This window comes from Heterodontus francisci, chromosome 1, assembly GCF_036365525.1.
Source record: "Heterodontus francisci isolate sHetFra1 chromosome 1, sHetFra1.hap1, whole genome shotgun sequence".
In the NCBI taxonomy this organism is placed as follows: domain Eukaryota; kingdom Metazoa; phylum Chordata; class Chondrichthyes; order Heterodontiformes; family Heterodontidae; genus Heterodontus; species Heterodontus francisci.
This window is the reverse complement of record NC_090371.1, coordinates 65,943,593-65,958,169: the sequence shown is the minus strand read 5'-3', so window position 1 is coordinate 65,958,169 and position 14,577 is coordinate 65,943,593. Positions and strand designations below refer to the sequence as shown.

The 14,577-nt window shown below is 45.2% G+C and overlaps 1 protein-coding gene across 5 annotated transcripts in view; it reads right to left on the bottom strand.

Annotated features, from left to right (window-relative positions):
• LOC137369825 (AT-rich interactive domain-containing protein 3A-like) overlaps positions 1 to 14,577 on the bottom strand; it is a 529,509-nt gene that overhangs the window by 39,676 nt on the left and 475,256 nt on the right. For all 5 annotated transcript variants that reach the window (XM_068031397.1, XM_068031405.1, XM_068031432.1 and 2 more), the window contains exon 4: positions 10,015 to 10,198. In XM_068031397.1, the coding sequence (XP_067887498.1) occupies positions 10,015 to 10,198 (184 nt within the window). The remainder of the gene's footprint in view (positions 1 to 10,014; positions 10,199 to 14,577) is intronic.

The window sequence follows — 14,577 nt, the reverse complement described above, 5'->3', positions numbered from 1 at the left end:
GTGTCTGCTAACTATTTATGGCTCCATAGTGGTCTAACCGGGGATCCTTAAAGGGACAGCTGGATGCTGTTGAAGAACAGATAAGTTTTTTGTTTTGCACTTATCTTAATGTGGAGTCAGGAGCAGGATGCTATTGGTCTGCACCTCCCCACCCATTCACTTTATTCCCTTCAGGACTTACCTGTGGGCTGACTCGGTGTCTGAATCACCCAATTTTGGGGAGATGCAAACCCGGGAGCTGCTTTGAGATACTCAATTGGCATCCACAGCTTGCCAGTGCTCTGTCCTTTTGTTTGCACCAGAGTGCTGACTTAGGTTGCATTAGGGTGCTATTGTGGAAGTTTGGTAACTGAGGATAATTAAGGGTTAATTTTATCTGAAAACTAATCTGTCTTTTATTTAGCAGATTAACTTAACAGTTGCTGTTAGGGTTGGAGAAGGTGAGTTTTAGACCAGCTTTAAACAGGGTTCACTCAGGCTCTGCTTGCAGCTGCACCTTGTTAATTAGAGAATTGGCTTAAACCAGTTTTCAGGGGCTGGAGTCAGTCAGTATAAAAGTGAGTGCTGACTTGGGTTGAATTAGAGTGCTATCGTGGAAGTTTGGTAACTGAGGAAGTTTGGTGAGGAGGGAGTGAGGAGCTCCTTTCATTTCCTACCTGTCCTCAGTGAGGGGAGCCAAGAGCTTCCAAAGAGCACAGCTGACTAGGAGAAGACATGGAGGGTGGAGTTCCAGAACGGTAAGTATAAAAAACCTACCTCTGGTAAAAATAAAACTGAAAGTGACATCACAGGAAAGCTGCAACCTGATTGGCTGGTAGGGAATTTTTACTGAATTTGAAAATAAAACATTGATAAAAATTGATTAAAACCCTAATTAACTAATTAATAAGTAGAGTAACTAAACCGGAGGGAGGAGATTACTGTATTTAGTTAGCATTTAATATTTATAGTAGGAATCTACCACCAGGGACCAGATAGTTAATTATAACAATTTAGTAAGAATTTAATAAGTATTTATTTATTTATTTTAAATTAATTTATTAATTAGTGCTAGAAATGTCAGTTAGAGGGGTGAAGTGTTTCACCTGTGAGATGCGGGAGGTCCGTGACACTTCCAGCGTTCCGTACGACTACATCTGCAGGAAGTGTACCCAGTTGCAGCTCCTCACAGATCGCATGGATCGGTTGGAGCGGCAACTGGATGCACTTAGGAGCATGCAGGTGGCAGAAAGCGTCATAGACAGGAGTTTTAGAGAAGTGGTTACACCCAAGGTGCAGGCAGATAGATGGGTGACCGCTACAAGGGGCAGGCAGTCAGTGCAGGAATCCCCTGTGGCTATCCCCCTCTCTAACAAGTATACCGTTTTGGATACTGTTGGGGGGATGGCCTGTCAGGGGAAAACAGCAGCAACCAGAACAGTGGCACCACGGCTGGCACTGTTGATCAGCAGGGAGGGACAAAGCGCAGAAGAGCAATAGTTATGGGGGAACTCTATGGTCAGGGGCACAGATAGGCGCTTCTGTGGACGTGAAAGAGACTCCAGGATGGTATGTTGCCTCCCTGGTGCCAGGGTCAAGGATGTCTCTGAACGGACAGGGGGCATTCTGAAGGGGGAGGGTGAACAGCCAGAGGTTGTGGTACACATCGGTACCAACGACATAGGCAGGAAGAGTGACGAGGTCCTGCAGGGGGAGTTTAGGGAGTTTGGTAGAAAGTTAAAAGACAGGACCTCTCGGGTTGTAATCTCGGGATTACTCCCTGTGCCACGTGCCAGTGAGGCTAGAAATAGGAAGATAGTGCAGCTAAACACGTGGCTGAACAGCTGGTGTAGAAGGGAGAGTTTCAGATATCTGGACCATTGGGATCTCTTCAGGGACAGATGGGACCTGTACAAGAAGGACGGGTTGCATCTAAACTGGAGGGGCACAAATATCCTGGCTGCAAGGTTTGCTAGCGTCACTTGGGAGGGTTTAAACTAGTGTGGCGGTGGTGGGAACCAGAGCAGTAGGACAGCAAGTGAAATAAATGAGGGGGAACGAGTAAATAAGGCCAGGAAGACTAAGAGGACGAGCAGGCGTGGAGATGTTGCAGAGCACAGCGGGACTGGTGGTCTGAAGTGCATTTGTTTCAATGCGAGAAGTGTAACAGGTAAGGCAGATGAACTTAGAGCTTGGATTAATACTTGGAACTATGATGTTGATGCTATTACAGAGACTTGGTTGAGGGAAGGACAGGATTGGCAGCTAAATGTTCCAGGATTTATAAGCTTCAGGCGGGCTAGAGGGGGATGTAAAAGGGGTGGAGGAGTTGCATTACCAGTTAAGGAGAATATCACAGCTGTACTGCAGGAGGACACCTCGGAGGGGTCATGCAGCGAGGCAATATGGGTGGAGTTCAGGAATAGGAAGGGTGCAGTCACGATGTTGGGGATTTTCTACAGGCCTCCCAACAGCCAGTGGGAGGTAGAGGAGCAGATATGTAGACAGATTTTGGAACGATGTAAAGCTAACAGGGTTGTAGTGGTGGGTGATTTTAACTTCCCCAATATTGACTGGGACTCACTTAGTGCTAGGAGCTTGTATGGGGCAGAATTTGTAAGGAGCATCCAGGAGGGCTTCTTGAAACAGTATGTCGATAGTCCAACAAGGGATGGGGCCATACTGGACCTGGTATTGGGGAATGAGCCCGGCCAGGTGGTCGAAGTTTCAGTAGGGGAGCATTTCGGGAACAGTGACCATAATTCCATAAGTTTTAAGGTACTTGTGGATAAGGATAAGAGTAGTCCTCGGGTGAAGGTGCTAAATTGGGGGAAGGATAATTATAACAATATTAGGCAGGAACTGAAGAATTTAGATTGGGGGCGGCTGTTTGAGGGTAAATCAACATCTGACATGTGGGAGTTTTTCAAACGTCAGTTGATTGGAATCCAGGACCGGCATGTTCCTGTGAGGAAGAAGGATAAGTTTGGCAAGTTTCGGGAACCTTGGATAACACGGGATATTGTGAGCCTAGTCAAAAAGAAAAAGGAAGCATTTGTAAGGGCTGGAAGGCTAGGAACAGACGAATCCCTGAGGAATATAAAGACAGTAGGAAGGAACTTAAGCAAGGAGTCAGGAGAGCTAAAAGGGGTCATGAAAAGTCATTGGCAAACAGGATTAAGGAACATCCCAAGGCTTTTTATACGTATCTAAAGAGCAAGAGGGTAACTAGGGAAAGGGTTGGCTCACTCAAGGACAGAGAAGGGAATCTATGTGTGGAGCCAGAGGAAATGGGCGAGGTACTAAATGAGTACTTTGCATCAGTATTCACCAAAGAGAAGGACTTGGTGGATGATGAGCCTAGGGAAGGGAGTGTAGATAGTCTCAGTCATCTCATTATCAAAAAGGAGGAGGTGTTGGGTGTCTTGCAAAGCATTAAGATAGATAAGTCCTCAGGGCCTGATGGGATCTACCCCAGAATACTGAGAGAGGCAAGGGAAGAAATTGGTGGGGGCCTTAACAGAAATCTTTGCATCCTCATTGGCTCCAGGTGAGGTCCCAGAGGACTGGAAAATAGCCAATGTTGTTCCTTTGTTTAAGAAGGGTAGCAAGGATAATCCAGGAAATTATAGGCCGGTGAGCCTTACGTCAGTGGTAGGGAAATTATTAGAGCGAATTCTTCGGGACAGGACTTACTCCCATTTGGAAACAAACAGACTTATTAGCAAGAAGCAGCATGGTTTCGTGAAGGGGAGTTCGTGTCTCACTAATTTGATTGAGTTTTTTGAGGAAGTGACGAAGATGATTCATGTAGGAAGGGCAGTGGATGTTATCTATATGGACTTCAGTAAAGCCTTTGACAAGGTCCCTCATGGCAGACTGGTACAAAAGGTGAAGTCACACGGGATCAGAGGTGAGCTGGCAAGATGGATACAGAACTGACTCGGTCATAGAAGACAGAGGGTAGCAGTGGAAGGATGCTTTTCTGAATGAAGGGATGTGACTAGTGGTGTTGCGCAGGGATCAGTGTTGGGACCTTTGCTGTTTGTAGTATATATAAATGATTTGGAGGAAAATGTAGCTGGTCTGATTAGTAAGTTTGCGAACGACACAAAGGTTGGAGGAGTTGCGGATAGTGATGAGGATTGTCAGAAGATACAGCAGGATATAGATCAGTTGGAGACTTGGGCGGAGAAATGGCAGATGGAGTTTAATCCGGATAAATATGAGGTAATGCATTTTGGAAGGTCTATTGCAGGTGGGAAGTATACAGTAAATGGCAGAACCCTTAGGAGTATTGACAGGCAGAGAGATCTGGGCGTACAGGTCCACAGGTCACTGAAAGTGGCAACGCAGGTGGATAAGGTAGTCAAGAAGGGAAACGGCATGCTTGCCTTCATCGGTCGGGGCATAGAGTATAAAAATTGGCAAGTCTGGCTGCAGCTGTACAGAACTGTAGTTAGGCCACACTTAGAATATTGCGTGCAATTCTGGTCGCCACACTACCAGAAGGACATGGAGGCTTTGGAGAGGGTACAGAAGAGGTTTACCAGGATGTTGCCTGGTCTGGAGGGCATTAGCTATGAGGAGAGGTTGGATAAACTCGGATTCTTTTCACTGGAACGATGGAGGTGGAGGGGTGACATGATAGAGGTTTACAAATTTATGAGCGGCATGGACAGAGTGGATAGTCAGAAGCTTTTTCCCAGGGTGGAAGAGTCAGCTACTAGGGGACATAGGTTTAAGGTGAGAGGGGCAAAGTTTAGAGGGGATGTGGTGAGTGGGTGGAACTTGCTGCCGGGGGAGGTGGTGGAAGCAGGTACGATAGCGACGTTTAAGAGGCATCTTGACAAATACATGAATAGGATGGGAATAGAGGGATACGGTTCCCGGAAGTGCAGAAGGTTTTAGTTTCGGCAGGCATCAAGGTCGGCGCAGGCTTGGAGGGCCAAATGGCCTGTTCCTGTGCTGTACTGTTCTTTGTTCTTTTTAAGAGATTACTTTCAGGATGCACTAATGAATAGAATTAGAATTATATAATGGAATATATTTGTTTTGGAGGAGTGAAGTGGGAAATATAATTCAGATTATTTTCAGTGCCACTGACCATAATATACCTACACTGTGTTCAGTCTGAAACCTCCAAAAAGCTCACCAAACTGACAGATGTTGATCTCTTTTACAACTACAATCTGCATTACTGAAGTCTTTCAAAATTGTCATACTGGGAGACGAAGATGTCAAATTAGCCTTCTTGCAAGTTTTAGATCCATTGAGAGTAAATTAACCCCATATAGTTGAACTCAAACACAGCGTTACCCACTCAATTTCAGAAGTAGTAGCATTTTTCCAGAAGATGTGGGGTTATACTTTATGAACAGAATTTCCATGAAAGGAGAATGAGGACAATAGAACAACAAGGTTTTCAAATCAACAGCAAGGATATAAGTATTTTTTAACTGAGCAAAAAGTAAGTGGTGCATTAAAGATCATTAATGATAAGAAATAGGATAGAGGGTCAAGAAATTTATGTGATGATACAATTGATATTGTTTAATACAGGGCTATACTTAAATATTTAAATAATGGAAGATAATTAATATCTGACATGCAAAAAAGTAACAAGACATAAATTAGGAAATTATGGACCAGTTAGTCTCACATCTCTCAAGAAAAGGAAAGGCTTCCATTTCTATGGTGTATTTCATATCATCAGTATGTTCCACAGCCAATTCAATACTTTTCTCTCAATCAGAAAAGACTGAGAGGAGATATGACACAAGTGTTTAAGATTATAAAATGTTTCAACAAATTGGATTCATGTAAACTTTTCCACTGTGTACAGAGTTTAAGCACAGGGGATTATATTTGCAAATTAAGGACATAAAAGAGGAAATGCAGGAGCAATCTTTTTACTAAAAGGGTGTTAAGGATGTCGAACAGATTACTGGCACAGGTTGTGGAACAAGAAACCCAAATGGTTTTCACAAAGGAACTAGACAGATTCTTGTCAATAAATTAAATTCAAGGTTTTTAGAAAGCACCAAGGGAACCTTGTGGATTTGTGGACTAGATGGATCTCTCCTGCAGAAGGCCAGAACTTGCAATTTTGGTTGGGGTGTAAAATGGACAATCTCAGATTGGCTGCTTGATATAGGCCCTGACCGAGCTTCCTTTCCAGTGAAGTCACCCCCAACAATCAAAGTTCAGCTGTATGTTACTCTGCCAATATGAAGTGTCGCCACTGCTATAAGGGAGAATCTGCTGTGAAAATGTTTGTGAGCATGTGACAGGAATCTGCTAGCATTCACCTGTAGATGCTGCAAGAACAGTCACTATGATTTCAGAAACAATAACCATGCTTCATGAACCTACTAGATGGAAGGTAACTAAAATAGTAAATAGGGCTTAGCCAGTAGATACTATTCACTTTCATTTTCAGAAGGCATTTGATAACGTTCCATGTGTGAACATTCAGGATCATGGAATTAATGGCAAATAAGCTAACTACATTTAGAATTGACTTTGCAATAGAAATCAGAAGATGCCGATTAACGGACAAAGATCTGATTGGAAAGAACAGACTTAATGGGTCAAAATGGCCTTTTCTTGCTCTAGATTTCCTAAAAAATTCCCAAACAGACCTGTCATGTACTTCTGTGTTGCTTCTCCATTGCTCAGCAGAGTTTTTACTCTTGCTTTCTCTGACCTACAGGGCAACAGTTTACAGACTGGAAATTACTTGTTCTAGCCTTACACTATACAAACTTTGGTTTAAGCATCAGGATTGACTGCTCTCTAAATTGAAATTACACACCAAACTAGTCTGTAACAATCATCTTTTGAGCGAGTTCAAGTGGTCTTTATCCATAAGTGACATAATCATTAAAGCTGCTTCAAACTATGTCATGCAGTAGTGCAGTGTAGATGCCTGTAGTGTTTAAATTTGTCATTTCAGGAATAGAAACACAAGAGTACAATATCAGCATCAAAGCCATTATCTTACATTAAGCTGGTTTCACTCGGCTCAATTTGATTTAAATTTCCTTCGTTCAAACAAAATATGCTTGATTTTAATTTCTCCCACCTGGTGGAAATCGGATTGGACGGTGGGTAGTGGTGGTCAGTTTAAACGATGGAAGACACTTTCCCACTGCTGCTTCCTTCCAGATATGTCCCCAATTTATATGCTCTTCTGAGCAGGACACCGCAGGAAGGAAGTGGGGTCCTGATTTAGACATGCAGCTCGACTCCGATGATGCCAGCAGGACCTGACCAATAATATCAACCCGAGGCCCCATTTCACAGCCTCCCAACCCTTCCCAATCATAGCCCCTACCTTGCATTCCCCCAACCTTTCCCGATCACAGCTCCAACCTGGCAGTCTCCTACCCCAAGCTTCACCATCGCAGCCCCCACCACACAGCAACCGTATCATCACCCACCCCAATTACAGTCCCAACCTCATAGCCTCCTCACCCCAGGTGCAGCTCCCTTCTCACCACCCTGATCACAAACCTGACCTCAAAGCCTCCACCTCCCACCCCTCCAAATAACAGCTGTCACCTCACAGGCTTCCCAACACAATCACAACCTTGACCTCACAGTCTCCACTCACCCCTCCCTTTTTCAGCTCCAACCTCACAGCCTCCCCTCACCCTAACCAAAGCTCCAAGCCCCTACCACCCTGATTGTGGCCCCAACCTCACAGCCTCCTCCCCTCATTGCAGTACCAACTTCTGATTGTGGCCCAAGCTTTCCTCCCACTAACTTCTGAGGACCTTCCCCGCTGCCACTTATTTGTGCTCCCATCCACCAGCCAGACCGTCAAGCTGGTTGGCTACTGAGCTGGAGACTGCAGAGGCTATTTAAATGAGGCCTTGCCATTAAGATCAGCTGAGCCTCCACGTAACCCGGCCTTGCCGGTTTCTCCACGCACTGCTGCTCTCCCCTGCACCCTCCGTGCCTCCCTTTTCGATATTGGGGCAATATTTCTGAAAATGGAGCTGCCAGCCGTGCAGGCTTGCACATTATGGAGTTTAATTTGGATGCTGGCTTGCTTGTTTCTACCGAGTGGATAGTACTTAAAGTCTAGGTAAAAAGATAATCTACAACTGTTGAAAATCTATAATAAAAACAAAGAATGTTTAAAGAACACAGTAGGTCTGTTAACATCTGAAAGATAATGATGTGCTAATGTTTGAGGGAGGATCCTTTGCCAGAACCTTGATGAAAGGATTCACCACAAACATTAATCTATCTTTTCTCTTTCACTTGTACTTCAAGTATTTTCTATCTTAATTCAGATTTAAATTGAAACCTATATTTTGTTATTGGAACATAATATAGTCACAAGAAGGTGTTGTCGACAGTGCTATCAAGCAGCACTTGCTTCGCAATAACCTGCTCAATGATGCTCAGTTTGGGTTCCGCCAGGGCCACTCAGCTCCTGAGCTCATTACAGCCATGCTTCAAACATGGACAAAAGAGCTGAATTCAAGAGATGAGGTGAGAGTGATTGCCCTTGACATCAAGGCAGCATTTGACCGAGTCTGGCATCAAGGAGACCCAGCAAAACTGGAGTCAATGGGAATCGGGGGAACACTCTCCACTGGTTGGAGTTATACCTAGCACAAAGGAAGACAGTTGTGGTTATTCGAGGTCAATCATCTCAGTTCCAGGACATCACTGCAGGAGTTCCTTAGGGTAGTGTGCTGGGCCGAACCATCTTCAGCTGCTTCATCAATGATCTTCCTTCAATCATAAGGTCAGAAGAGGGGATGTCTGCTGATGATTGCACAATGTTCAGCATCATTTGCAACCCCTCAGATACTGAAGCAGTCCGTGTAGAAATGCAGCAAGACCTGGACTGATAAGTGGCAAGTAACATTCGCGCCACACAAGTGTCGGATAATGACTATCTCAAACAAGAGAGAATCTAACCATCTCCTCTTGACATTCAATGGCATTACGATCATTGAATCCCCCCACAATCAACATCCTGGGGGTTACCACTGACCATAAACTGAACTGGAGTAGCCATATAAATACTGTGGCTGCAAGAACAGGTCAGAGACTAGGAATCCTGTGGCGAGTAACTCACCTCCTGACTTCCCAAAGCCTGTCCACCATCTACAAGGCACAAGTCAGGAGTGTGATGGAAACTCTCCACTTGCCTGGATGGGTGCAGCTCCAACAATACTCAAGAAGCTCAACACCATCCAGGACAAAGCAGCCCGCTTGACTGGCACCCCATCCATAAACATTCAACATTCACTCCCTTCACCACCAACGCACAATGGCAGTAGTGTGTACCATCTACAAGATGCACTGCAGCGACGCACCAAGGTTCCATCGACAGCGCCTTCCAAACCTAGAACCTCTACCACTTAGAAGGACAAGGGCAGCAGATGCATGGGAAAACCACCACCTGCAAGTTCCCCTCCAAGCCACACACCATTCTGACTTGGAACTATATCGCTGTTCCTTCTCTGTCGCTGGGTCAAACTCCTGGAACTCCCTTCCTAATAGCACTGTGGGTGCACCTATCCCACATTGACTGCAGTGGTTCAAGAAGGCAGCTCATTGCTTAGCCAGCAATGCCCACATCCCATGAATGAATTAAAAAGAGATAGGTGATTTCTCTAATCCTCCCAGTTTTTTATTTGCACCTTCTCTTTTGCTTTTTCCATTATATCCATCCTCCCAGATCTAAAGTGGACAATCAATCTGCTCACTGACCTCTGTCAGCAATGATTGTGAATTGAATGTCAATAAATATGCATCTGATTTCTGACATATGCTTCCCCCAAAATATTTTCTTTTAGCTTTCTGCTTCCCTTCGTAGCCCAGTGAGATTGCATTGTGTGGACAATGGCAGGGGAAGAAATCCATGGCATATATATTAATCCTGTGACACAGCAAGTTCAAGAATCATCCTGCTGCACTGTCATAGGCAACCTTTCTATACCAGGGATCTTTTTCGAACATATTTTATTGCAATATCAATTACAAAACACATTTACTTTTACTTACTGGGTTCTCAGGGTGAAAGCAGCACTGGTAATAGAGGTAGGGAGGTTGAGGCCTTTGGTGATTTCGCGCCAGATCTTCTTATTGATGACTTCCACTAAGCCGCCTTTTTCAGTGACAAGCTTGTACAGACTGTACAGATCTAACACCTGCTTGGCCATGATGGGAATCCGATTCACTGGAGTCCCTGTGCAAATGAAAAAAATATCCACAATCAATTACATTAGCTTCAACAAATCGACAGACATCCTACAGTTATAGGCCAATTGATTTGACTAAGTAAAACACCTAATTGCTCACTTTCTGTCAAAAAGATAATATATTTACTTCTTGGGGTATCGATGCTACAAAAATAATGAATATAATACTTTCTGCTGTACTCAGTTCAATATAATATAAAGGGGAAGTAGTGCAGAATATGTACCTCCCATTTGTTTTTACTGAGGCCTATGGGAAATGAGAAAATCACAATAGAAGACACAAGTTGCATACCCGAAATAGAGGGTAACCTAAGGGTTAAAAAGAGAGAGGAAATTAAGATAATTGATATCTGTAGAGAAAAAGTATTGGAGAAACTTAAGGGACTAAGATCCGAAAAATGCCCAGGACCTAATGGCCTACATCCTAAGGTTCTAGAAGAGATAGCTGCTGAGACAGTGGATGCGCTGGCTATGATTTTCCAAAATTCCCTAGATTCTGGAACAGTCCCAGAAGATTGGAAGTTAGCAAATGTAACACTGCTATTCAAGAAAGGAGGGAGAGATAATACAGGGAACTAAAGGCCAGTTAGTCCGACACCGGTCATTGGGGAAGTGCTGGAATCTATTATTAAAGAAGTCTTAACAATGCACATAGAAAATCATATTATGATCAGGCAAAGTCAATGTGTTTTTTTAATTCATTCATGGGATGTTGGCGTCATTGGCTAGGCCAGCAATTATTGCCCATCCCTAATTGCCCTTGAGAAGGTGGTGGTTAACTGTTTTCTTGAACCGCTGCAATCCATGTGGGGTAGGTACACCCACAGTGCTGTGAGGAAGGGAGTTCCAGGATTTTAACAGTGAAGGAGTGGCAATATAGTTCCAAGTCAGGATGGTGAGTGGCTTGGAGAGGAACTTGCAGGTGGTGGTGTTCCCATGCATCTGTTATCCTTGTCCTTCTAGGTGGTAGCGGTCATGTGTTTGGAAGATGCTGTCTAAGGAGCCTTGGTGCAATGCTCCAGTGCATCTTGTGTGCTTCGGTAATTGAGGGAGTGAATGTTTGTTGATGGGGTGACAATCAAGCGGGCTGCTTTGTCCTGGATGGTGTCGAGCTTCTTGAGTGATGTTGGAGTTGCACCCATCCAGGCAAGTGGAGATTATTCCATCACACCCCTGACTTGTGCCTTGTAGATGGTGGACAGGCTTTGGGGAGTCAGGAGGTAAGTTACTCGCCGCAGGATTCCTAGCCTCTGATCTGCTCTTGTAGCCATGGTATTTATATGGCTCCTCCAGTTCAGTTTCTGGTCAATGATAACCCCCAGGATGTTGATAGTGGGGGATTCAGCGATTGTAATGCTATTGAATGTCAAGGGGAAACAGTTAGATTCTCTCTTGTTGGAAATGGTCATTGCCTGGCACTTGTGTGGCATGAATGTTACTTGTCACTTATCAGCCCAAGCCTGTATATTGTCCAGGTCTTGCTGCAATTCTACACGGACTGCTTCAATATTGGAGGAGTCGCGAATGGTGCTGGACATTGTGCAATCATCAGCGAACATCCCCACTTCTGACCTTATGATTGAAAGAAGATCATTGATGAAGCAGCTGTAGATGGTGGGGCCTTGGCCACTACCCTGAGGAACTCCTGCAGTGATGCCTTGGAGCTGAGATTATTGACCACCAACAATCACAATCATCTTCCTTTGTGCTCGGTACAATTCTGACCAGCAGAGTGTTTTCCCCCTGATTCCCAATGTCTCCAGTTTTGCTAGGGCTACTTGGTGCCATATGCATTCAAATGCTGTTTTGATGTCAAGGGCAGTCACTCTCACTTTACGAAAGGAAAATCATGTTTGATAAACTTATTAGAGTTTTTTGAGGATGTAACTAGTAGGGTAGATGAAGGGGAACCAGTAGATGTAGTACACTTGGATTTCCAAAAGGCATTTGATAAGGTGCCACACAAATGGTTAATACACAAGATAAAGGCACATGAAGTATATTAACATGGGTAGAGGATTGGTTAATGGACAGGAAGCTGAGAGTAGGGATAGATGGGGCATTTTCAAGTTGGCATGCTGTGACTAGTGGAGTGCCTCAAGGATCAGTGCTGGGGCATCAACTATTTACAGTCCATATTAATGACTTGGATGAAGAGACAGAGACTAATGTATCTAAGTTTTCTGATGATACAAAGCTAGGTGGAAATGCAAGCTGTGAGGAGGACACAACGAGGCTGCAAACCGATATAGACAGGTTAAATGAGTGGGCAAAAGGTGGCAGATGGAGTAAAACGTGGAGAAGTATGAGGTTATTCACTTTGGTCGTAAGAATAGAAGAGCGGAATATTTTTTAAAAAGCATAAATGTTGATGCTCAGAGACCTGGGTGTGCTTGTACAAGGATCACAGAAAGTTCGCATGCAGGTACAGTAAGCAATTAGGAAGGCAAATGGCATGTTGGCCTTGACTGCAAAGGGATTGGAGTACAAGAATAAAGAAGTCTTGCTCCAATTGTACAGGGTTCTGGTGAGACCACACCTGAAGTATTGGGCTGAATTTAATGAACCTGCCGCTAGGATCCCGGCACCATTCCCGTTCGTCACACATAATCGCAGTGGGGTGGGTGTCCATTTTGCACAGGGGAGTTGCAGGTCATCCCCAATTACATGGTGGGGGTGGGAGGCAATTCATTGTTTGCGGCCTCAGATGAATCTGGAGCAGGTGCTGGCGTTATATTTAAAGCCCTGCCAGCCCGGAATTCACTCCTGTCCTGGATACATTGTCAGCTTGGGGCAACCAACAACTTTGTCTGACTGGGTCCTATCCCCCCCAACCCTCCCAGAAGACGATGTTCAAGCATTGATACAGAGTGGCCCCACGGTTCAGCGATGCCTCTCTCCAGATTCTCCTCCAGGCTTTAAGGGAAAGGCAGGAGGTACTCTTCCCCTGTGATGGCAAGATGAGCTTCACCCACCTGAGTAAGCAAGCCTGGGTGGGGATCACAGAGGAGGTCAGCAGCTGTGGCGTTAGCCAGTGAGACTGGGTCCAGTGCAGGAAGAGGGTCAATACCCTATTGTGTTCTGCTAAGGTAAGTGCTCCACACCAGTCGTGTTCTAGAGGATTGCATGTGAGTACATGGAAGGTTGCACGACATGGGGAGGGTACCAGTGCAGTGACGTTGGCTGAGTGGCTATGATTCTGTCTCTTCCTGACAAATGCATGGATGGCTCTTGGCCACAGGCCACTTTCCTTCATAGCTCACCTCCCTTAACCCCCCTGACAGCGAGTGTCAGCATCGGAGACATCAAATTCCCCAGTTGGACCTGACAGGCTGAAAAGAGCTGAACTGTCATGTTTCTCCATCCTTTGTCTTGCAGGACAAGAGGGCCCATGATAGGAGCAAGATGTCCTGGACAGGCCAAAGAATCCTAGATGTACGCCCATTGACTTCCGCCAAGGAAGATGCCTTGGATCTGGCAGGCACCCAGGGCAGCTGCTCAATAGCCAACGGGGAGATTGGAGTCCCTGTGCAAGAGAATGAGGGTTGTCTCTCATTGGCATGTGCATCAATGTTGGAGATCCACATAACACTTGATTGGCATCAGGAGAACTGCACTGCCTAACCCACATATGTTTGTGTTCTCTCATGCAGGTAGCCATTCGCAAGGGTCCACAAACACTGGGAGACAGCCAACACCCAGAGATAGGGTAGACACTGAGAGATTGTTTCTGCTGGACGGGGAATCTAAAACACGGGGGCACAGTCTCAGGATAAGGGGTAGATCATTTCAAACTGAGATGAAGAGAAATTACTTCACTCAAAGGGTTGTGAGTCTTTGGAATTCTCTACCCCAGAGGGTTGTGAATGCTCCATTATTGAATACATTTAAGGCTGGGATAGACAGATTTTTGGTCTCACAGGGAATCAAGGGGTATGGTGAGCAGGCAGGAAAGTGGAGTTGAAGCCTAAGATTAACCATCATCGTATTGAATGGTGGAGCAGGCTCGATGGGCCATATGGTCTACTCCTGCTCCTATTTCTTGTGTTACTTGTGTTGTGTTCGTGTCCACCTCTGAGGAGCAGGACAACTCAGAGGATGCTCCTTCCCATGACTCTCTTGTACCCTCCACTAGCGCAGATACTTTCACCTCGGTGGACACCCGCTTGGCTTTAGAATTGGGGTCACAAGCTGGTAACAGCGCCACATGTGTGCCTGAGCAGCTGGCGGAGGCTGAGACAGCTGAAACTGGAGGACTGTGGGTGGCCAGGCTGAGCCCCAGGTCAACACCCCCTGGTGTTGACAGCACAGGGCATGCTGGAGCTGCGGTAAGGGATCAGGCAAAATCTGGCAGAGATGCCAGAGA